The sequence below is a fragment of the Atractosteus spatula genome, chromosome 12 (genome assembly GCF_055471065.1).
Source record: "Atractosteus spatula isolate fAtrSpa1 chromosome 12, fAtrSpa1.hap1, whole genome shotgun sequence".
NCBI classification, from domain to species: domain Eukaryota; kingdom Metazoa; phylum Chordata; class Actinopteri; order Semionotiformes; family Lepisosteidae; genus Atractosteus; species Atractosteus spatula.
Window position 1 is genome coordinate 14,412,176 of NC_142717.1, and position 25,993 is coordinate 14,438,168.

The 25,993-nt window shown below is 35.6% G+C and overlaps 3 protein-coding genes across 3 annotated transcripts; 2 read left to right on the forward strand and 1 right to left on the reverse strand.

Moving 5' to 3' along the window:
* The first annotated feature begins 315 nt into the window (after positions 1 to 315).
* On the forward strand, positions 316 to 3,024 carry LOC148822697 (protein phosphatase 2C-like domain-containing protein 1). The gene is made up of 2 exons (XM_088929822.1): positions 316 to 1,183; positions 2,260 to 3,024. The coding sequence occupies exons 1-2, from the start codon at positions 316 to 318 to the stop codon at positions 2,889 to 2,891; spliced, it is 1,500 nt and encodes a 499-aa protein (XP_088785948.1). The 3' UTR covers positions 2,892 to 3,024.
* A 9-nt stretch (positions 3,025 to 3,033) lies between these two features.
* Positions 3,034 to 11,070, reverse strand: LOC148822698 (ras-related protein Rab-5A). Its single transcript, XM_088929823.1, has 6 exons — positions 10,864 to 11,070; positions 8,573 to 8,809; positions 8,050 to 8,201; positions 7,410 to 7,532; positions 6,223 to 6,316; positions 3,034 to 4,762 (listed from the first exon to the last, which is right to left on the reverse strand). Exons 2-6 carry the CDS (start codon positions 8,736 to 8,738, stop codon positions 4,647 to 4,649), a joined length of 651 nt encoding a protein of 216 aa, XP_088785949.1. The 5' UTR covers positions 8,739 to 8,809; positions 10,864 to 11,070; the 3' UTR covers positions 3,034 to 4,646.
* Positions 11,071 to 11,812: 742 nt separating this feature from the next.
* On the forward strand, positions 11,813 to 25,706 carry efhb (EF-hand domain family, member B). The gene is made up of 13 exons (XM_088929512.1): positions 11,813 to 11,875; positions 12,194 to 12,256; positions 13,822 to 13,965; positions 15,090 to 15,270; positions 15,593 to 15,703; positions 16,888 to 17,017; positions 18,758 to 18,841; positions 20,069 to 20,136; positions 21,777 to 21,931; positions 22,607 to 22,814; positions 23,249 to 23,464; positions 24,477 to 24,658; positions 25,560 to 25,706. The coding sequence occupies exons 1-13, from the start codon at positions 11,813 to 11,815 to the stop codon at positions 25,704 to 25,706; spliced, it is 1,752 nt and encodes a 583-aa protein (XP_088785638.1).
* The last annotated feature ends 287 nt before the right edge of the window (positions 25,707 to 25,993 follow it).

Sequence of the window (25,993 nt, forward strand, 5' to 3'; positions counted from 1 at the left end):
TACCCTTAATTTTCTGGTCTCAGTAACTTTAGTTTCCAAGGTCACTGTTTCCATGGTACAATTTGTAAACAGCTTAAGTTGCCTCAACTTTAAGGTAAAGCCTGGCTGAAATATTTCACAGCTCTCTTCATGGAAACCGATTTAAAGCTAAGGTATGTCATTTCTTGATTTTATTTAGCTGGAGATTGTTAAGTTGGTGGAGGGCTTAATGTTCACTGCTAAGAGTGTAAGCCACCTAGAGAGATAATGTATACAAACACTGTTCGACCAAAAACAGCTTCTATAGTGATCTGAAAAAGTATAAAGTTGTCAATAATGTACCATTTTGTACCAATCCCTAGCATACATCACTCTCAGGACCAGAGCAGATCATTTGATGAAGATAAACACATTCTAAAAGAAGGTACCTCTAATAAGACAAAAGAAGATATACCTGTGGCTGTGGAAAAAAATCACAAGTTAACTTTTAAAGCTCATGTCACTTCTTCAAATGAAAACGTAAAGCAAGTCTGTACGACAGAAGATTCCACTGACACAATTAACTACAAACACAAAACGGGATGTTGTGTGACTACATTCAAAGTAAATCATCCTGTAATTAAAGCTGTAGCATCATGTGAAGATAAAAATGCTGTATGGAAACAAGAAATGGAAGACATGTCTATATTCATTGAGCGCTATGGAAAGGATAAAGGTGCTTACTTCATAATAGGCCTTTGTGACGGGTTTCATGGTCGATATGCAGCTGATATAACTTCTAAAGAACTCCCAGTCATTGTTCTTGAACAGCTTTCAAAATGTTTATCAACATATTCCTTGACTGGAGAGGATATTAACTTATTGGAAAGCTTTGAAACAATATTTCAAGAAGACTGGAAAGGCAATGCAGATCAAACACAACCTTTTTCAAATTTGCAAGTGGAAGATTTGAGTCATGACGAAAGAGTGCATATGGCCTTTGCCAAGGCTTTTCGCAAAATGGATCGGATTCTAGGCTTGGGTCGAAATGAAACTTCTAAGATTCGGTGGAGTGGATGTACAGCCTTAATTTGCTTAATTGAAGGCCCGATGCAGGACAGAAAAAATGTAGAACTGCACCAAGCAGGAGGCTGCAAAAACAGAAATCCATTTACACCACAAGATAAAAAAAATACTATGGGAAAAATACACATTGCCAATTGTGGTAAGTATGTTTTTCATGTTATGCAACTGATAGGCTTTTAATGACCATTAACAGTGGCCTCTGACATACTATGCCAATATTAAGTACAGCAATTAACACAACATCAAGTAATTTGCTATGGGTTGTTGCGGGTTGAAAAATTCCATGACAGAACAGACTATACAGTAAATTTCCTTTTAATATAAATAATCAGTGAGAATTCAAAGAAGAAAAAAAGCAAATGTTTTAGCTTAAAACGTGGGCAGTGTGGCTAATTCAGACAATTGTAGAGAATTCCATTCTCTTACTTATAATAACACTAATTGCTTACACTTATATAGTACTTTTCTGGACACTCCACTCAAAGTGCTTTACAGGTAACGGGGACTCTCCTCCTCCACCGCCAATGTGCAGCATCCACCTGGATGATGATAGTGTTGATATTACGCCGGTACGCTCACCACACATCAGCTCTCAGTGGGGAGTAGAAAAGAGCGATGAAGCCAATTCATAGATGGGGATTATTAGGAGGCCATACTTGGTAAAGGCCAATGGGAAATTTGGCCAGGACAACAGGGTTACACCCCTGCTCTTTTCGAGAGAGGGATTTTTAATGACCACAAAGAGTCAGGACCCCGGTTTTACGTCTCATCTGAAGGACGGCACCTTTTTACAGTATAGTGTCCCCATCACTATACTGGGGCACTAGGACCCACACAGACTACAGGGTGAGCGCCCTACTGACCCCACTAACACCACTTCCAGCAGCAATCTTTTAGTTTTTCCCAGGGGGTCTCCCATCCAGGTACTGACCAGGCTCACACCTGCTTACCTTCAGTGGGTTGCCAGTTGTAAGCTGTAGGGCGATAGGGCCTTACTTCTTACAGGATCATGGGGCAAGAGGTCAAGCTAGGGTTTCAGCTGCGTGTATAAAGCCCTTGAAATTGTAGTAATACAATAAACCTTCAGACTTTAGAGTCTGTAAACAGAACACCAAAGGAATTCATAATGCATCCATAGTGCCTGATTAAAATTAACATGGCGTGTACAAGTCTGAACAGCTTTTATGAAAAATTTAATGAAGTTTGTTATGTTAGGCAACACACATGCAGTTTTGTGCAAGAACGGGAAAGGACATCGGCTGACAAAAGACCACAGTACTTCCAACCCAAAGGAAAGAAGACGTGTTCTGGAAGCTGGCGGGAAAATAAGTGTAAACAAGCAGCACGGACTTGTAGAAGGTCTGATGAGAGCAACCCGTGGGCTTGGTCATCACGGGGACCTGAAACTGAAGAAGTCAGTCATTCCCGTGCCATATTCTGTATCTTTACCAATAGATGACACTTTTCAGGTAATGATTTTAGCTACAAGTGGGATCTGGGATGTCTTGGATGAAGATGATGTTGCAGCAATTGCCATGGATTTTTCTTCTCTAGTGGAAACACCTTGCAACTCAAACCAAGACAGAGGAAGGACACCAAATCAGGCACAACTCGAGAACAAAACAGATGAAAGTGGAACTTTGGGTAAAGAAACACGAGATCGCTTCCAAACAGAAAAACCCTCAAATTGTGTAAGGACTAAAACTGAAAAGCATTTCAAAACTAAGACAGACTATGAAAACTTGGCAGCTTCCATTAGTAAAAAAATTGTTGAAACAGCAGTAACTTCAGGGGCAAAGGAAAACTTATCAGTGATAACAGTACTTCTGCCTGGATTAGATGTATAAAAAATGTATAAAAAGACTTATAATATTGAACACCACTGCAATAAAATGATGTATGGCACAAACACTTTTTTCAGTGAATAAACTGTCTGGGACAGATTTGAGACCATTTGAGAACTGTCACTGTTCCATTATTCAATCAGTATAGCATGACCAAATTAATTTTTATTTGGGAATTAAACAATATGGTAAATTGCTTGCATTTAGATGTGAGCTGCATTTAATATTCACAGCAATAAGTATACAATATATCCCTGTTTATTAACTTATTTATTCATAATCTAGTACCTGAACATTAGAACTGATCAGTCCTTAACCATTACTGAGTTACATTATTACATTTCTGTTGTTAAAAATGACTGCCAGCTACTTTATCAGTTCAGTTACCTGTCTTGCTTAAGCAGAATTACGATTCCAACATAGCTGATTTCAGTTTCTACTAGGTATAATATTGTATGGGGCATCATTGTCTTACCACTAAAATATTTAGTGCAATGCGAAAGAAATGTTAAAAATATAAACAGAGAAATGAGAAAGTACAAGACAAACCACTAAGGAAATGCAAGTTCATTTTGTTAATAACACTACATACATTTATAAAGATCACCACTGATTATAATTTAACCATTTGTGGAAAAACTCCGAACCCTTAATAGAACCATTTCAGTTACTGTACAGTTTGTATGATTATCTAAACAACTCCCTAGCAAGCATTAGTCCAGTAAGTTGTATACTGAAAAGTAGACTACATTGCAACACCCTATTTACAGTATATTATTTATAACACACCAGCTGTAATAATGACAAGAAGTATTGATGAGCATTGTTAGTGCAAGGCATGACAAACGACTTCAAAAGACCTGCTGAAGTAATTGGTTCTCCTAATATCTTGAGGTGTGCTGAAAAAAAATCAAGAATAGTTAGGAAAAATGACAATTTTTTGTTTTCCTTTCAAAGGATAAATCATGTAACCGAAACAAACTGAATTTACCAGACTGGTCAGGTTTGTGTTCACATACAAACTATTAAAACGAATGTAAGCAGACCTTCCTATTCTCTTTTCTCAAAAACAGATACACTAGATTTTCATTTACTAAAAATCGACCCACTGGGCAGTTTTAGGGGCCATTGCAATAAAGACTTGCTGCCAGACTGTACAGCAAATTGGTTTGCATATCGCAACAACTGAAAAGAGGAATGCATCATTATTGAGGGTCCTTGCAGAAACTATTCACTGCATAAATACTGTAAACAATTGCACAATGCCACTAGAACAGCTAGAAGCAGACATGGCTCATAAGCCTAGGAGTGGAAAACATGGTTCTAGCGCTACTATATAGTTTCTTGGGAAGCCATGTATACAAAAATGTAAGATCCAAGTCCAACACCGCAGAACTCCATTGGGACCATTACATCAAGGCATCATGAATTGTGCCTACCAAAGCGAAGGGGAACTTATAACCTTCTTTGCCAGACAGGTCCTTTTCAGCTTTAAAGGTAATTTCTTTCTGATTTTGTCGCTGAATAACGTTAAAACTTTAGGTTTAGGCCTTGTAGTGATACATGCATCCATAATTTTGAAGTACATTTTAAAAATAAAAGTTCAAAAAAACATAAAATAAACTTTGTATTAGAAATGCAGCTATACAGAGTCTTTTAGCTATTTGGGGGCATGATGTTTGAACAATTAAGCACCCCTGATTCCTTTGTTATTCAGAGTTAGGAAGTAACTTCTTTGAGATGCAATCTGTAATAACGTTAGTTACTACAGCACTGGCTCTTGCTTTGCTGGGTGGTCTCGGTAAGATCTACTCCTCGGTTTCTTCCACTGTTTGCTCCTGCACTCTGTGGTTCATTTTTGGGCAACCTTTTTGCTGCAAAACAAAACCAGAAACTTCAATATCACAAGGCACTGCTTTTCTCTTGTTACATGAAATTAAAAAGCAAAAAAGTAAGGTAAACAAGCACAAAAACCTATTAAACACATTTACTTGTTTCTGAAGCTTTAGAGATATGTTAAAAAAATCAAGTTTTAGCAATCAAAAATAAGATATACTGAGAAAAGGATTATAAAGTGACTCAAAAGGTCTTGTTGCTTTTATGCCACTTTTTCCATTGTTTCTATTTTAAAGGGTAAACAAGTACACAGTGTTAAGTGAAGGTTCTTTTGTTCATTAAGTCTTGTACTTGCTTACATTTTCTCTAGAGCAACAGCAAACACAGGGCACCTGACTTCAACTAATGAGTCAGGTGAAATGGTCAGTGGTTCTGGGAGATAAGGTTCCTAGTTAAGTACAAGATTAAATGTACTTAAATCCCTGCATTACAAATATCGTAAGAAATTTTCCCCTTAAGTCTTACCTTTTGTTATTCTATTTTAAGCAGCTGCAATGTGTTTTAATTGGCATTTTGATCTATTTCCTTACGCTGCTAATACAAGAAATGCTTATTTATCCGATTTACTATTTAACATGTTAAAACTTGTGGGATTCTTGGTTTCTGCCACCTGGGTTTACAACCTCATTATAATTACACAATAGCAACTAAATGTTTACAGATAACAGCAAAGAAATCCTAAAAAAATTTTAAAGTTAAGTAGAATATAAAACATCCTTATAACCTTTCGAAACGTTAACATTTCAGATAACTTTAAATGCTGTAGGATTGTGGCATAATAAAATATGTAAAGTACTAAATTGTTAAAATGTAATAATGCAATACAATAAATACATAGGTCACTGCTAATGCTGTATATCAACACTGTGATATCCGCCACACTAGCTGTTATGTTTTTTCCATTATGCTTTAAATCACATCAGCAGCATAAGAATCTAATTTTTAAGAACACAAATATCTATGACTCCTGAGTGGTTCCACCCACCATGTGGCTGGTACGGGCTTCACAGTTGTGACACAAAGTAGATTGACAACTGCTGATTCAAAATGGGTGCAGATTATAAGAAAAACAACTGTCTTTTCCTAATAAAAATATTAAACAAGATTAACAGCCAATTTCTTAAATTGAACACTCCTTCACCACGCACATAAAAGGGTTAGGTAAGGTCCCCCACTGCATCTTTAAAAGAATAGTTTACAGATTATTTTTTATCAACTCCATTCCACTCTGTTACAATCTTCTCCTTAATCATTTACTTTAAATAGTGAAAGCCATCTATACCGGTAAACATTGTTGGTCACAGTAAAGGGTGTATCAATTTACATTTTAAAGGTAACATTCTATTTTCTTCTTAACATTCTCAACATATTCTGAACAAGCTATGCTGTCTTGGCTTATTTTGTTTTCAAATGGTCTTAATCAATTCTTTAAACATACCTATTGCCATGAATATTTCATTTACATTCATTGAAGTCTTTGCTGATGTTTCCATGAACAGCAGGCTGTTGTCATCTGCATATGACTGTGCATCCTATAAAACAAGACCAAATAACTCTTACTAACAATAAAAGGTAGAATACTGTATTACTGCAGCACTGCAAAAGAATAAAGCAGACACTATTTTTAGCTAACAGCAGTATTCATTCATTTTCAGAACCATTATATTGCACTTTCACAAAAAGTAATGTCATCTGCATAAAAATAATCAAACATGACATCAACAGCATGTCTATGCTGAGGAATATTAGGGAGGAAAGGACTCTGCTGATATTTTAGGTTTTAGCGGAAAATGAAAACAATCCTACTCTGATAAGAGAGCAGCATTATGATTTGACCCTAAAACAATAACAAATAACTCTGGATGTGTTACTAAAAATAGGTACGCACGTCATTTATTTTTTTACAGTGATTACTTAAAAGAGTTATTTTAAATATCACATCCATTAAAGCTGTGACAATACCAGAGATGCAGGGAAATGACAAAGCTTTGCAAAACAGCTCTAAACTGACATGAATAGAGAATATGTGGGAAAAGAAAAAGTACTAAAATCTCCAGGTAATGCTTTTTCAATATGTAGTGCCTCATCCTTAATCTTTTTATAAATTAAAGAATGGCTTAATAAACACAATAAATTGTTTGTTGAGTACACTAAATATTTGTTTTCCATACGATATGCTGACAGCAACTAGTCTGGTTACATTTACAAGTTCCAGCAAACACATGCTAATGTTCTGACTACTGTTTCTTTTTTTCACATAAATTCAAAATAAAAGTATTTGAACTACAAAAGAGCATATAAACATTATATTATTTCATATTATTCTGTATACTGTTTGTTTTAGCATAAATAATTCTGATCCACTGAAATTCGGTCAAGGCGAATCAGACCTTAAAGTGAATAGATGGAAAAAATGATACTTGTACCAAATAATCCCTGTTTTTATTTTGAAGCATTAGTATGAATGAAACTTGAGCAAATACAACTGTAGAAAAAATTTAACATATCAATATCTTATGTGCGAAATGTGTCTAAAAAGTACACATGCAGATTAAGACAAATTTTACTTCACATCTTAGAATCAAATGATAAAACAAGAAAAATACTCTTAAAACTCAACCATACCTGGAAGTCAACTGCTCTCTTGTTAGCAAGATCAGCTTTGTTGCCAGCCAGTGCTATTACAATATTAGGACTTGCTTGTCTCTGAAGCTCTTTTACCCAGTTTTTTGCTCGTGCAAATGACTCCTGAAAATAATAAAAGTACAAAGTTTGAAACATTCTGAATCATTATTTTACTGAGAAAAATCTGGTGAAGCTGTTGCTGAATCACAGAAGCCCAGACTCGGTCAAAAACATCTGATTATTACACACGAGAACACAAATAATAGTTCTGTCTTGCTGAAGTTCAATAGTCCAGAAGGCAAACTGCTTGTCAAAAGTGGAAGAAAACAGCTTTAAGAGGTAAGTTCGCCACTGTTATGAAAGCTTTAAAATTTAAAGAACCTATTACATACTGGACACACTATGAATCCAAGATTGGTGTACTGTAGTTTCTGATTCCCAAAGCACATGAAGATTCATTCTTGAGGGGTGCACCTAAATTAATATAAGTGATAAGTTTCTTTACCATCTAATGTGAAAGCAATCCTAAAATTGCTACAGGATTTACACCAATCACCAAGATTCCACAAAAGATTAGAATTTTTTAAATCGTGCTAAAATTCTATTTATTTCATAATTTTGTACTGTTTTTCACACTTACTTCATTTGTAATGTCATATACAACTATAGCAGCCTGTGCGCCTCTGTAGTACATTGGTGCTAAACTGTGGTAACGCTCCTGTCCAGCAGTGTCCCAGATTTCAAACTTCACTGTTGTGTCATCCAGACACACAGTCTGCGTCAGGAAAGCAGCTAGTTAAAAGGATAAACACACAAGAAAAAGCAATGATGACATGTTTTGTACAGATAATCACAGCATGCATTTACCGTCTTAAAGGAAGAGTGAACTCCTACATTCTTTTAACTCGAACGGCCACAACAGAGCACATTAAGAACAAAAGAATGGTTACAAGGGACAGATGGTCATTCAGCGTATCTAGCCCGTTTGATAGTTAGTAGCCAAAGGATCCAAGAATCTCTTCCAACAGTTTCTTGAACCAGGGATTAAAACATACCAGGGTAACATCCACTACCAACCACAAATAAATCAAGAACTCAAACAGACATCCTATTAATTAAAAAAAACAGCTTCAGATTCACTGAAGTACCTTTTCTCTACTTACCTCCTATTGTACTCTCCTGAAACTCATGAAACTGCCCTTTCACAAAGCGCAGCACTAAACTGGACTTCCCAACAGCAGACTCTCCAAGAAGCACTAGCTTAAACTGGCAAATCTTATTGCCGGCATTTGGTCCATTGGGTCTTGTTGCACCTCCTCGACTTGCCATGACCTAAACACCAGTCTCCTGCTCTGGACTCTTGTTTGACCACTGTCCTCCTTGTCTTCTCGGTTATAAAACTGTGAATAAAGACATGACAACAATAAAATCCAGGGACGATAAAGGCATGATAAGCAGTGAAGAACTCTGACGTGTCCTTGTCTCTACTGTATGAATCTGGCTGCTACAGTTAAACGATGTTTTCAACTTCAAACATTACCAGCAATTCTGAAGATTCTTGAGAAAATTAAGTCTACAGTTGGGGTATGTAATGTTTGCACTTCTATCCCGTGTCTTCACTCCAGCAAACCCTTAAAGAAATGTTTTATTTGCTAAAAACTAATGTAATTTAACCTTCATTTTTGCTTACTTTTCAGCATAGTAAGTCTGTACCATCTCTTGTGAATCCCTGATAATTTTATAAACAATATACAATATTATTCTGTTGCATAGGACTTGAATAGTGAACATATGAAGTATTACAGAAATTAATTTCTGAACTGACACTTAATTACATAATTAACACAGATCCTAAATCACCTTTATTTTTAAACATTAATGTTGATTCTATGTACTGAATACATCAGCCTTAAAGAACTGTAGACATGCAGTTACTGGGCTATACAATCGCTTCTATTTTATAGATTTCTAGTGTTATTCAGATTAAAGCCAAAAACATTCTATAAATTAAAGGACATGATTTAGGTAATGAAAAGGTCATTTCTGGATGAGACAAATTAAGCAACTGACATCAAACTGTAGTAAGCTCAATTCTTGCAACATTTCTGTAAAAAAAAAAATCAGATGCACATTGAAATAGCATGGCTATAATTTAATTAGGTAAAAAAGTGCATTAATTAAAACATAAGCAACATTATAATAGCACTTGAAACAAAGACCAAACAAATTATCATGGAGAACTATTTACTAATCTGAAAATCAATAGATCAATATTGTCATTACAGTTACAAACACAGCATCCGCTTTTAAAACACATTTTTCGTATTTAAACATAACATATAGACACCACTTCATGAGACTATTCAGAAAACCATGAAAGATATAAGTGCAATAATGAAGTCTACCCTCGGGAGACCAAAACACGGTATAAACCCAACTCTGATTTATTCTGGGAACGGAAAAGCGACTTGCTTCCATGGTATTTGAGTGCTAGTGTCCTCTGCACCTTGGTTTGGTTTTCCTGGTTAAGATGAATGTGCATTACATAAGTTATTTTATTATCTTCTATTCGGGGACTAATGAATTTACAATCGCCTGGACTAGGATAGCGAAAGCAAGTAAATAAGACATAAAGGCTAGGCCTGTGACGTTTGAAGTCTCTGTCTGTGTACACAGCTGTAAGAAAACAGACGCACCCTTGTTTAGCAGGTGATCACTTTTTGAAGAAACTGATATCCACGTTATGTACCTTATAAACTATTAAAATGCTATTTAGAAAACAACACTAACAGAAGCAACGCATCATGTTGTCGAAGGTAATGATACAGATACACCGCAAAAACGGTGTTGGATGCTTACTTACAATTATTAGCAAACTACACAGAATATCTGATCATGTCAAGGCAATCGAAGTGTGCCAACGTGTTATGTCTAATAGAAAAAAATGTGATTATATTGAGATTACTTTCCATAATTTATACATGCTGTTTAAGTGGAATACCCCAGTATCACGCCGAGAAATAAAACTCTTCCGGTACAAACTATGTATCCAGTTCTAACGCTCTGCTACGTCGGGTGACTCTCGACAAAAATAAAGTCTTAAAGAAGCAAAATCAGATTAGTTTAAAAATGTATTGTTTTCCAACCCCTTTCGTTTTGTTTCTTAAAATGCAGAAGGAAGACGCCATTTTGGATAACACTAGTTTGGGAAAATCAAATATACATTTCCTCTTCTGCAATCAATTAATCAAGATTTAATTGCGTATTAAAAATAGAAGGTAACATTACCTTACACCTCTACGTATAATGTTTAAAAATCCATAAACAATACAAACCGCAAATTCGTGTTTACAATTTAGGAAAACTAACAAAAAGGCTCTTCCCCAGACCTAGGGCCTGTTTGTGTTCCCCACTATCAACGAACACCGATGATTCAACAACTTGATCACTTTACCTGATGGACAGAGGAATATGTATTTTCACGACCTTCCAACACAGGGGGCTTGTACAGAAATGTTTAAAATACAGTTTCTTGAAGCTGTAAAAATACGTATATTTTCACCGGACCAGATCACGTCTCCTCCTTTCTTTTTTTCTCGCAACTTCCCCCTTTAGAACCAAAACACACACACGAGCACTTCCGCCCCTCACCTTACGTCACACAAGCGCATCCGCCCCTCATCCGCCACGTCACATAGCAGTTCTGCAAGGCGTTGCAATGCAATTAGTGTTGTTCGGTTCCTACTACGGCAGTCACCTATAAAGTACTCTAAGCATTCACATGTGAGGTTGCAAAGCCCAGTGTTTTTTTTCCCAAAAAATATGCAGAATAAAACACGGTTCTTGTTATTAATTGCGATTTTGTGCTTTTAATTTGTTTCGTGTTTCTTTTCTACGGAATTTGGCATCATATCCCAAAGAAAACCATACAGAAAACTTCTTGAAAGATCCTGCATGTTTCAATTATGAATCCTTGAAGGAATCGAGATTCTGGTCCTTTCGGATTTTCAACCTGTAGCATCTTAATGGGCTGTACTATTGTGTAATTAAAAAATTATCCCTTCTAAAGCCTTCATAATTTGGGGGGAAATATCTAAAAGTGCTTAGTTTACCTCTCACTGTGCCATGTGAGCTTTGACGTTTTGTCATGTACTACATACATAATGGAAGCAGCATGGTCGCTGCTGATGTGTAGCAGCTGTCTCCTAGCACCTGTTGCCTAGCTGCGCACCATAAACATTATGTGAAATGTATCATGATCCCAGTACTTGAACAATGCAGTCCTAGCCACTGACTTGTGCAGGAGTGTGATATGAGAAATATCTTTTATGTAGCGCTTGAAGACAAACCGCTTTTCGATGTAGTACAACGTTCAATTTTCACTTATACTACAAAGAGGAAAAATGTTGGAACGTGAGGCTATATATGCTGGGAAATATAAGGACAGATTTCCAAGTATTAAATCGGTAATGTTTTATTTATTTATTTCATCGTGTAATATTTTAGCTTGTAAAATACTTCATGACCAGCCAGAATTAGAAACCAGAATATCTCTGTGTTCCTTGTAGTACAAATACATCTAGTTATATAATATGCTATGTACATCCGAGTGCTATGATTATTTTGGATTGAAGTTTATGTTCTGTTGTCAAAACCGTTTTGATTAAATCATCTTATTTCTAATTTGTCATGTATTTATGTGTAGACGTGATATGAGTATTTGTATAAGATTTTTTTTTTTTTAAGGAACCTACACTAATATTGTGCGCTGATTTCTCTCGTAGGCAGGAAAGTTAATACCAACAGGCGAAAGAGCAGAAACATGTCTTAAGGAAATTACTCCCAGGGTAAGTTTTGTTTTCTTAATTCGCAGCCAGTATGGGCTACTGGTGCCTAATAGTAGTTAATTGATAAAAGAAGCCAAGGCATGAGTATCGGGAACATGACTGTATGTTCCAGGAACCCAAACACTTTGAAGAAAAAAATATCCCCCGTTTTCAGATTCCCCCATGGATTCCGCTTGTTTCCTTGGCTTGTGTAGGATGGTCGATTCTGATGAGATCAACTGTATTGCCCTGTATAGTTCTTAGACTGTCCTTGTATGAATATTATTTAAGCCTGGGGACTATCTGATCACTCTTCCTTTTAAGGGTGGAAGGATAATGATATTCTTGTATGTCGCACAGTGACGACCATTGTGCACCGTTCTAAAGCAAATCTTACTGTACTGTATTGCACTTTTAAAATGTAATGTTCCTTGGTTTAAATTCATTTAAACTTGAACTATGTTTGTCTTGCAACTGTGAAATTATTAAGAATGTAAAAAAGGTAAAAATGAGAGGAGGCCATTTGGCCATTCTAGCTTATTTGGTAGTTAGTAGTTAATGGATCCAAGGATTTTGTCCAGCCATTTCTTGTTCTATGCTCTCACTACCCTTTGGGATCCACTGAGTTGAGATTGTCAATAACTTCGAAGATTTTAAATATATACAGTATATCAGGTCTCCTCATAATCTTCCCTGTTTAAGACTAAAATGTTGAGTTCCTTCAGCCAGTCGGTATAGGGCATTCCCTTAAGCCAAGGAATTCACTATTTTCTGGACTGATTCTAGATCAGCAATATATTTTCATGAAGACCAAAATTATACACTATGTTCTAATTGGGTCCTTATTAGTGCATTATACAATATTCCTTGAAATTCCTTTAAATCCTATGCTTTAAACTATGCATCCTCGCGTTTTGTTTATATTTCTTAATTGCTTCCCCACATTATCTGGTGCTGTATTTATAATTGCTTACCCACCTTCATATAATTTGATGCAGTTTATGTTTCTGCAGTTCTTTGTGGATTCTTGTTCCTAGACAGCTGGTGCCTATCCCATTTACTATTTGAGACAATCGGACATGTTTCTACAGCTGGCATTTGCTATGGAATGTCTTCCAAGGGCACAAAAAATCTTTTTCACTCCATGTCCTTATCTATGGGAGAATTACCCTTTAACTGTAGCTATATAGTAATATATTTAATATTACTATATTATACTATATGATAGTAATATTTAATATTACTATATAGGAAAGTAACTGTATAACAATGTTATTTTGTATATGTGTATACTGTATGTACATGTACACACACATATATATATATAGTGTACTGTCTCTTGCCAGGAATTATAAAAGCTTTAAATAAAGTCCTCATCCTGCATATGTGATTATTATTTATACTTTTATCCATTCATATATATGTATATATGTTGGATATGATGTGTGATTGTTTTTTTATTGCCTTTGACATTAATGAAAACATTTTCAAAAAGAAGACATTTATGTGACCTTGAATTTTATTAGATATGCATTATCTCATTAGTATCTATGAAGTGTCTGTAATATTCGTACCTGTATTTGCAGCCTGTTACTCCTCCAGTAGTTAAGAAGTTTCTGAACACAACACGACCAGACCCAGGGGCTGTCAGAGTGTTCTATGGGAAAGCCGGTGATCCAGATGTAGCTAGTAGTGTTGTGCATGGTGTGAGCACAAGGCCCTCTTTAACTGTAAGTCTGTAGGTATATATAATCATAGTTTCTCAGAAACAAAACAATTTATTCAGAACCTTTATTGCATTATAATCTAATGTACTGTATTTGTGTTTTGCTGTGATTTTACATCTCCACTTACCATTAATACTGTAAATGTTCACAAAAGAGATATAATTTATTTCAAATTTGTCGTACTCTTCCTGGTTTCTAAGATGGACTATCATATCCTTGTAATACTTAATCCTGATTGATATAGTTTTGAACATTTTTAAGGATTTCTTGATCAATAACATTCATGATTTCATTAAATTTAACATTCTCATGCTCAAGTGCAACTGTTTTTCAGCATTTCAATTTAAGAATGAAGTATTGCTCAGATTCCCGATCTCTTTTTAGGATCTGTTTTTTTCTAAGTTTAGCTAACTTTCTGTCTTTATTCCGTTAACTGTATAGCTATTTAATTTGTCTCTTCCCAACTTGTTCTGATCATTTTCTGTGCTGTTATGACGATGTTGACGACGATTATTAACTTGACAGTAGTATGTTGGCTTGGTGGTTAGCACTGCTGCCTTACAGCTCTTAATGTCTTCAGCCCAATTACCTCATGGAATTCTGGGTGAAGTGAGAAGGCTTACCCTGTGTTCACTTAGTGTGACGCTGGTGAGGGATGTCCCTTTGTTGGATATGTTTAAGCAATGAGTGGCAAAAAATGTCTGTCGGATCCAAAAGCAAAATAGCAAAATTTTGTGTGTATGCAATTCCCGCTCCTCAAAACGGAACGACGGATAATAGGAAACAAATATTTTCTTCAGGTGAAGCATCATCCCCACCTAATTCGATTAGCTCTGTAAGGTTGGTCCTCCTACTAAAAACACAAACAGTGACTCAAAGTGATTCATTTCTGCTTCATTTGTGCTGTTCAAATCAGTGTTTGTACTGCTTTGGTTTCTGAGATATTAAGCGTTCTTTTTGAGGAAGTGACATCACTCAGCTGCTCTACAACAACATCCACTTGTGTTCTGTGTCATTCAAACCTCCATTTATACTGGAATTAAACCAAAATCCAAGAGCTGTGAGACAGCAGCACTAACTGATAAATCACTGTGCCTCTCATTGAATGGATATTATTATTATTACAGGCGGCATTATTGACTAATCCATCTCCAAAGACACTTTTTCAACAAAAGTTACAAGAGCTACGTGAAGCTGCTTATTCAAGCCATCAGAAAGCCCCACTTGGAAGAACATGTAATCTAACATTGGGGTTACCAAATGGGATGGACATTGAAAAAACGACATTTGGTTCGAAGACTTTACAAAGTAAGAAAAAAAGCCAGCTTTGTTATTTGTGTGGTTGAATTAAGATTAAACAACTTTAAACTAAATTAGTAACAGAGAAAACTAAAAGAAAAAATCTCTCCATAACTCTATGGAGCAAAAAATATTACAGAGAACTAATACTTTATGCTAAAGCAATATCCATACTTTGAATTTTTTTTTTGACATTTGAGTTTATCCGAAGATGTTTTGCTCACGAAGTGGCATCCTACATCAGCACAATATTAAGTGTGAAATTAAGCATACAGTAAGTACAAATGACAAAAATAATAAATAATGCAAATGTGCCATCTGTCAATTGTAGGTGTGAATGCAGGAGAGATTATTCATCCACCCAAGAGTCATGAACAAGTAGAGAAAGAACTTCAGGAAGGACACCACTTGTACATCAGATCACACAATGCTTACTTTGTTGGTATGAAGAACTCCATTTCTAACTGATACTGGATTTAAAATTGCATTTTCCACCCATTCATCCATCCATTTCTATCCACTTTATCCAATTTAGGGTTGCAAGGGAGCCAGAGCTTTTCCCAGCAAGCAATAGGTGCAAGGCAGGATTGGGTTGGATTGCAATTTTGCAAATCCACCGCAGGGCACACACAGATGCATACAATGTCATGCACACACTCATACCAGGGCCAAGTGTACCAGAAGCCAATTAACTTACAGTATGTCTTTTCCTCTGTGGGAGGAAACTGGAACACTCAGGAAGAACATACAAACTCGACACAGATACAGTAGCACATCAGGTCCAGAACTAATCCTAGGGCCCTCACACTGTGAGGTAGCACTGCTGAACACTGCACCACACTGCTGCCATCATTATAGCATTTTTTACTAGTGAAGTTTGCTCGTTTGTGACCTAATTTGCCTATTCATGTAAAACATACTGTACTGTCTACTCAAACATACAGCTTTTCAAGTAAAGTGTGACTCATTGGCTGCTATCACATTGAGACAGCTTTTCATCAATGTCTGTAGTTTATTATAATGTTCCATCTTTGTAGTCTTTACTTTTTTATCTTCTGAGGAACCATTAAATTTAAAAATCTGCCAATTCTGGTGAACTGCATTTTACTCAGCATCTCAGCTACCAAACCTTTTGCCTCATCAGTCCCTCTATAACATATTTTACAAGTGACACTGACCAACTGAGTTCAATTCATATTTAGTCCTTCAGATGACCAATTGATCATGTGTATGGGGTTAAACCTTTATTTTTCAGTTGTTGCATGTGCTTTCCTAACAATATTACTTTCCTCAGTTAGGAGACGGTTGAATAAGTCAATTATAAACAGTAATTAACAACAATTTAATTATCAGCATTTAACAGCAATTAACAATAATTACAACCATGATATTTAAAAGTTCCTATACCACAGTGGACAATTAATAAATGTTGCTAAATTATGTTCTAGTGAAGATGAAAGGACTGCTAATTGTTTTTTAAAGGGGGGAGTGTCACTGTAAAATAAACTCTGAAAATGCAGGACACTATAGAAGAGAACATCTATACGTTATGGATACAGGGATTACAGTGACAGATGATTGTTGAGAAGTTAATTATCTTCAATTAAAAATATTTTCTTTTTCCAGGAGAACCAGTGAATAGGAAATATGATTGGACAAAATATAGTAAAAGCAGTCGATTTGGAATTGCAACTCCACATTATAACGATGGCAGAAATGTCGCAAAATCTCTTCAGTGGCTGCATCATCTGCAGATGTAAGCTCCTTATACCTTTTGGTACATAATTCTTATATTTACATCTGGAAATATTATTGTCTCATATTTTTACAGTGTTTTAGCAATACCTGTATGTCAGGAATTGTAAAAAAAAATTGCAAACCAAAGACAAAGTCTCAGCTAAAAGAAACAGGGCTATTTGATTAAAGAAATGTAGCTGTATAAGGTTCCTTATTGAATAAATTTCCTTCTCTTAATGTCTGAGGAGTTTTATATCAAGTCACACCTTTATTATTAATGTTTTCATAATGTAGGCATCGCAGTTGAGTTTTCTGGCATGAGTACACAGATTGATGTTTTGTATGATTTAGTTTAGTCTGCAACAATCATGAAACAGACAGCACAATCACTGTCGCAGGCTCTGGCTCCACCCCATTGAGTCTGCAGGCCTGCACCATACACAAACCCCACTCTCCCATCCTCTCTACTCAGTTGTTTTCTCACTGCTTGTTCTTCACCATCTCAACCCTCACATATTTCACTCACTTTTTCTCTTTTTAAAATCCACCTACCAGCTAGCTGCTGCCAATGCCTTGGTCCCACCTCCAGCCAGTTTGCCTCTTGGACACACTGTGCTGACAGAGAGAGGGGCAGAAAGGCAATTCCTGCTCCTCTTGTGGTACAGGGGCAGAGTTTCTTGCAGTCCCACGTCCTCGACCACAAGCTCCTTGTTCAGTCTAACCTGCAGCTGCCAGGTCACTTCCCTGCCCTTGATGCATGCACACCACAGCTTCTGAACCTTCAGTCCCGCATTTCCATACTATGTCAGACACACTGTGTTGTCAGAGAACCAGGAGCAGACAGGCAACCCCTGTCTTCCTCTTTTGGTATGGGGGCAGGGTTACCTTCTGTCTTATCTTCTGCCCTCTGATCCTTCTGCTACAGGTTCCTGACTCCCCGGGCAGCCCTGAGGTCTAATTGCCACCACGCGTATACTCAGTACTAATTACCATACCAATTACTGCTAGAGAGACAACAACTAGATGGACCCTCCAACACTCTTCACTTACAGAGCCACGGTCCTTTCAGCCACACCCTGCTCCTAAGTCTTCACCTGGTGCCAGAAAGCCATCACTAGATAGACCCTCTGTCACTCTTTATGTACAGAGTTGGGGCCCTTCCAGCCTCTCATCCCTGATACTCCCTCTCAGGGATGAGAGAGTTTTCCACTGGCAGATCCCAAAGGAGAAAGCGATCTTCCTTTTTTCTCCGTGGCCTATACAGGAGAAGGAATGCAATGTGGTCTTTGTCTGAGGAGGAATAGGCAGGCCGTATAAGTAAAATCGCTAACTCGCTCCATCTGGGGGCTCTTAAAGGCACACAGGCTGATGGCCTGTCACAATCACGTAATGGAAACTCTTCACACAGCCCATTATTTCAACTGAAATAATGAATAGATTAAATTCATCTGCATCTCATGGCAGTATACAGAACCAATGTAAAATCATGCAAACAGTTACAGGTGTAGTGACATGACGTGGGGTCTGTACTGTATATATCACAGGCCTTCAGTTATGACAAAAAAGATCATCAGATGATGAGCAGCAACCTGGTCTCTCAAACACTTCTGTTTTTACATTAATTACAATTTTAACAAGCTACTGATCAAAGTACAACATTCTTTCAACTGTCTTTTAGCAGTCATTCTTGAAAAATATGACTCTGATATTTACTTTTGTTTTTAAAGTCCAAGGGTATCATGTCATCTCTGCCTTTCAGGGAGAGAGGTGCAAAACTGGTAACAAAACGCAATGATGATTTCAGCGAAAGAACTCAGCCACAGATTGGAAAGGTGCATGATCCGTAAGTTGGATACAGGAAAATATTTTTGATACTTGCAATATCAATGGTTCTGGTTTATAGACAATTTTTTATTTGCTTATGTTTATCTCTTTGAATGTTCAAAGCAGTCATAGACTGGATGAATCCGACTCCAAATATGTATTGTAAACATTACAATTATATTTAAATAATATTATTAAAAATTACTTTCACATTTAGGTTCTTCATGAATTCTGACTGCTTTTGTTTTGTCTTCCAAGCTCAGGAATTTAGGGAGGTGAACAGAGAACATTGCCCTGTTTTTTCAACTCTGGATCATCATCCAAGTCATTTTAATATGGCAATTTTGTTAAATTCCAGTCATTAAAAAAAAAATCAGTATTGGGGTTTTTTTTTGTCTACCATAATTTTTCATTATTTGCTCATATTCTAAAAGGATAGTTGCAGCGCAGTTTGGATTAGTACTAGACTTGTAGTTTTGGAAAAGATATTGCAGTTGTGCACTCATATTATTGTCTGCCTCCTGTGATTGGTGTTTTCATTATTTTCAGTACATTCAGTACATTCGGTATAGAACTAATTAAACTTTCCTTCTTCCACAGGTTTCTTTTGGCATCTTTTAAAATTTTGAAATAAAGTCACTTAACGTCTACTAAAACTTAATTGTGCTGTTAACATTAAATTCACCGATGTTTTCCCTAATTGTTGTCCCTAATACATACAGTATTTTGTCAAAAGCCATTACACATAATAACAGCTTTGACAAGAAATGATTAAACCACAGTGAAGACATTTTGGATAGTGCCACCATGGTGAAGACATTTTTGATAGTTCCAAATCTAAAAAAAAATCATATTTATATGAAACTATTGGAAGTAAATATACTTCACTAAATATGTAATTTAAAAAATACTGTAATCTATAATTCTGTGAGGTGTTAAAAGAAAACTATTAAAAAAATATTATGTACCTTTAAATTTTTATAAATGCAAACAAAAATCATTTACTTTGATTTATTTTTCTTCTCACTATCTGAAGAGGTGTTTTTTTGTAATTCTGAAAGAATATGAATAGTATATGTATATGTGGAATATACATACAAATCGATTCTTTTAATTTTAGCATGTATAAGTGAAATTTTCCAAATCATGCAATGCTTTATTCATTTTTTTTATTCTACAGAAAAAAGAACTGAAATTTTATGTCACTGCAAAATCTAAAAAGTTAGTATCTTTTGACTTGTTTTAGAATTGCAGACACAATGAATGTTCCTCTCAACCACACTTATGGTATCATGCTGCGTCCTGATGAATTTGGTAAGTATGGTGTTTAAAAAGTGAAATTTAAAACACTAAATTCTTCTATTGTTCTTTTATTGTTTATTTCATTGGAATATCACTACCACAAGGAAATATATGAATGACTGGAACACTTAAAATTTAGGACAACTTGCTGTGCATGGAAGTAAACCATGTATCAAAATGTTATGAACTTATGGCTTTAAAACATGGATGATACAGAGGAAAAGTAGTTTTAATAATGTTTTGAGGTTTTAATACATAATAATATAATCAGACTTTAATAATATTTACTTGTTGTATGTAAATGTAATTACACTGAGGCCCAGTAGAGGGAGCTCTATGATTTTTTAAATAATCTGGAAATTAAATCTACTCGCGTTGAAATCACTTGAGTTATTTAGTCTATTTTAAGATGGACATTTTGAGTAGTTTTGTTTCAGTTTATAGTACTTAGCAGGATGTGAATTATGTGTGAATTAAATCAAGAGTCAGAATTTGTAATTACTAGTCTTTGGAATCATTCCTTTGTTTAACAATTGATCTTCATATGTTCTATGGTAAATTATGGTTGTTTTATGGTAAACTGTGGTATACTAAAATATCTGTCTACAGACTTCAGTAATCTCAGTGCCAGGTCATAAAATAATGCATTTTTCTATATACATTATGCAAAATGAGGCAGTGAATCTCTAGCTGCTTTGCTGGCTTGGCGTAGTTACCTTTGGTGCTACTGAATTAGTAGCTGGTGCTCCTCCTTCTGCACCATAATTTCCTAACCAACCAGGCGACACTGTGCCGCAGGAGGTGGTGTCTTTAATAACATGGTAAAGACTTAGTCAGCACTGTTAATAGGAATAAGAATGTTCATTGTGTTTTCACTTTGTGAAGAAATTTCTTATTTCTTCAACTGATATACTGCATGGGCTACAGGTGTAAAATGGTGTATATGTAAAGCACTTCTGCGATCCTAATAATAATAATAATAATAATTATTATTATTATTATTATTATTATTATTATTATATTATAAGGATCCTTATAACAATAATAATGACAGCAACAACAATAATAATGATTATTACTATTTTCAATTGGATAATAATAGAAATTTTAATGTTTCCAGTCTTCTTACTCTCCTCGAAATATTTTGTTTGCCTGTTTTTAATCAGTTCCATGTTTTATTGCAATGATATTATTAATGCAAGATTACATTATCCTAAGAACACATGTTTTATTTACAGTTTTTTACAGCCTCTAGAGTTGCATTTTTCTTTTAATGTACTTAGTAAAATGCCACTCAATATTTGCAAATGCAAATGATATCAATTTGTTTATGATATATAAAATTATCAAGCAAAAAATGTTATACAGTCAATATAAACACAATAATAATCTTTCAAGTAGTTTTCAGAATAATGAGAAGTCTGTGGATGAACAAACATGTCTATTTACACAGCTGTCCATTCACTGACAATTAAAACTCTAAAAAGAAATGAATCATGAAAGCTATAGTGTTTCTTTCAAACAAATCATAGACATAAAATAAGAAAAGCCAGTCTATACTCAAAATGTTATTTCTGAAGAGCTTCATCTGTAGCCTAATCTAAAACGACCTAATTTCAAATAGAGAATTCCAAGAATAATCTTTGTTTCAGGTGTAGGATACCTTCTGCATCACACTGCGTCTCTTGACTTCCTGCGTGGTAAAGACAGAAAGCTTGCCATTCTGAATGCTGTCCGCCAACACCTCAAAAAAGCCAACTTCCACAATTTCAGTTCTCTTCTTGAAGCATTCAGACACTATGATAAGGTGACATGTTTTCAATGCCTGTCAATTGTTCAGATACTCTTTAGTAGCATGGTAATTTATTTTTGGTATTTTGCTGACCTCTGATGGCTGTTGTAGACACTGCTAAAACTCTTCTGTTATGTCACACTAGAAAAATGTTTTACTCTGATTTGTACTATGGTGAGTGGTTCAAATCCTTATTTTTGTAAATTTAGTTTCAGGTTTGTCAAGTATGCTTGCATTCATTCAAAATAAAAGTATGATACATTAAATATGTTTTGAATATACAATCCCTTTATTAGTTTACTGTACTTTTTACTGCAATATCTGCATGAACCACAGTGCTGTGTTAACAGAGATTTCCTAATTACACTATCACCAAACATTTTTTTAAAGAAGGCAAACCTAATTTTGCCTAATATTTTTTTATCCAAAGTGGTTATAATAATGGATTTGTCTTATATTGAATGGAAATCCCACTTGCACGGTTTACCAATCTAGCAGGAGCTATAAATGATTTTCCTCTGTTTTATTATTAAATATTTATGATAATACAAGTAATCTTAGATTGTTTTGTGTGAAAATGTGATTTTATGTAAGCAAAGAATAAGTACAATATTTTCTCTTTTTTCAAGAAAGAAACCAAATCACTATAAGTTAAAAACTTGTGAAAATGACTTTTTTCTGTATGTGCAGAAAGGTAACGGAGTTATTGGCAAAGAAGACCTCCAAGATGTCTGCAGGCAGTTTAATTTGGACTTACATCCCCAACTGCTAGAGAGTTTAATTGTGTTCTGTGACTATGACAATGATGGACAGATAAACTTCCTTGAGTTTTCCAACTTTCTGAACTGGAAAGACAAGATGCCCATTGGAGAGCTGGAGGAGAAGATACTAACAAAAGGTTTAATAAACTGAAAAAACATTTAAACTAATATGTACATATAAAAGTGATGTAAACACCATGGATATGTAATGTCACTTCTCAATGTGTAATGATTAGAGGTGACCTTCGATCTTCTGAATTGTCTGATTTAAGTGAAATATAAAAACTAGAAGAATAGTTAAGCACTTAACAGCATACACAAATAACTCTCTTTCAATCAGTTATTTTTCGTTGTATACACTTAAACATAGTAAGTAATCGATTCTGACATAAATATCTTACAACATTAGCAAATAAAGGACCCCCTCTTTATTTTAATGTCCTGCTACAGTATATCTTGTCAGTTTGGGCCAACTAAATAAAATCAAGTACCTTTTTCTTGCTCCTCAGATATTAGGTAAAATGTTTACATTATTAACCTTATGTTTACTTTTTCTGTTTGTCCCTCTCAGGACGTAATAAGGCAGACAGTGCACCTCCTCATTCACAGAAAACCCTAAAAGAAGGGATCAGAGAAGGAGCTTTGGCAAAAGAGGGAGATTTGGTGCCAGCTGAAGGTGGTATGGTTAAGACTCCCAAAACTCTGCCAAGACCCAAAACGGTTCCAGACAATTATACCACCTCCTCATCGATGGTCAATGCAGTTGTTGGTGGACTTTCCACAGTCGGTGAGTGGGAGTCCATTTCTTCTAAATGATACAGGGTTGTTAGCCTTGTGCCCAACCTCCAACATGGAGGACCTGGCACCCAACATGGGACACGAACCCACTACACTGAGATTATGAGTCTCATGCTCTACCAACAGAGCTAGTCGGGGCCCCGATACAAGAAATGAAGTAAATAAAAAAATTATAAAGTCATTTCAAATCATTTAAAAAAAGGCAAAACAAAAAAATTCAAACATGCCTGAAAAAGTAAGTGAAGTTTTTATGTTTTTGACATTAAATTAATGTATTTGTTTGTTGAAAACCATGTATTATTGAAAACCATATATTTCAGGATGTTACTGATAAATGTTATGTTTAGAAAGAGTGAATTCTTTTTAAATCGTATGAAGTTTCTTCCTTAACAACTGAGGAAGAAGTCTTGTCTAAAACACCATGAAACAATTTGTTAATCGTTTAAACATTATGTATAATGTAAAACCTTCCCTCTATTTTTCAGCTTCCTTTCTTTACACTCAAAATCATTAAGCATCACTTAGAAATTAATGCACTGTTAAAAGTGTAAAACATTCATAACACTTCTTGTTCAATCAACAACAGTCAACAAACACAGTATACAATCTTTTTTATGCATACATATGCAATGATACATTAATCGTGCACATATTTCTACTTCTTTTGTCACAAATAAACTATCTTTATTTTTTTCAAGTGAGTATTTACCAGGATTACAATAAAACAGTGTTTTTATTCTGTCTAGCAACACTACTTTGTCTTGAAATTACTTATAAATTTGAGGGTCAAAGAATATTTAACAAAAGACTTAGCTAACTACAGTATATCAGGCTACCACCAGTTAATGAGAGGTGTTTTAATGTGACTCAATTAGATAAGCTGAATAGAGGTAATAAAGGTGTCAGTTTTGTGAATTTTCTAGACTAGTTGTCTTGAAATAAGGTAAGCACATTCCATTGCCACAGTAAAGTATTTCCTTTACTTCTTGTCTTTCCCACAGACTATCGGGTGTATGGAGTTCCTGCTGTCCGTACCGATCTGGCAGCTCCACGCATTAAGCGTGTTAGTGACAGGACTAACTATGGTGATCAATCCAATGCAGGTGGGCTTATCCATCCATCTCTCTACAGCTTGAAAGGGGTCTACGAAAAGGACTTTTTCATCTCAAGGCCAAAAGAAGAGGTACAGTTCTTTCTAAGAAATATAATCTAAATCTACTCTGAACAAACTGCAGTATGTCCAAAATTCACCAGCCAGAATCCTGACCAGGTCTGGTGCAAGTGTTCACATTACTCCTATCCTGGAGTCCTTGCACTGGCTTCCGGTCAAATTCTGTGTAGACTTTAAAATCCTCATGCTCACCTATAAGGCTTTGCATGGCTTGGCACCTCAGTACCTGTCTGAACCCTTATCCCCCTACTCCCCACCTCGCAACCTTCACTCTTCTAATTCTGCTCTCCTTACTGTCCCCCAAGCCCGTCTACATTGTATGGGTGACAGGGCCTTCTCCTGTTATGCCCCCAAGCTCTGGAACTCTCTGCCCAAGGATATCAGAGAGTCACCTTCTCTAAACTCCTTCAAATCCAGACTTAAAACCCTCTTCTTCAGAAAAGCCTTTACTTAACTGGTTTCATTCTTCACCCCTCTGCTTTTCTTAGTACCACCATCCACGGTCTCCTCAATATATATTGTAATTGTGTTTTATCTTGTGTATTCTTCTTATTTATTGTTATTATCATCCTGTAAAGCGCTTTGAGAAGCCACCTTTAAAGGTGCTATATAAAATAAAGTTTTTTATTATTATTATTATTATTATCAAAAGTGACCATGAATGTATTGTGTAATAGCCATAAAAAAGTTTATATAGAGAAGATGAAATGGCCACTCATGTAACCTCAAAATCAGTTACACGTACTGAACATAATACAGAACTACAGGTGCAACATGAGGCGAGAATAGTAGTTTTAATCAGGTTCATTTTAAATGTAGATGCAGGAAAAGCAAATCCTTAAGAAACAGCTTTTTTTGTTATTTTCAGTATCTGACATTTCTGAATCAAATTAATTCCTCTTTTGGTGTTCAGATTGCTTGTATATTTCGGAATGTTGGAATGGATATTTCTGAGGAGACATTTCATGAAGTTTGGAAACTGGCAGCTATGAAACATCCCAGAGGACAAGTCTGCGTGGAGACATTCAGGAATGTCCTAGATGAAATTCAGGCAACGTAGTGCTAATCGACATTAATTATACAATTATTACACTATTACCTTTCTTTGGCTGTTGTTTTGTCTTTTGACGGCAAATAAAAGTGAGTCTTTTTAAGGTCATTTTGTAAAGTGAATTTATTAGACAAAAATGCATTTAGAATTTGCATTACCTTTCATTCACACAATTACTCATGAACACTTTTCTCATTTTATGCTGTTTTTGGGGGTGGATTATTTAGGGTTGTATTAGTGGGGACCAGCATTGCTGGGGACAATCCCTGCAGTGGACTAGTTTCCAGGGGGTTAGT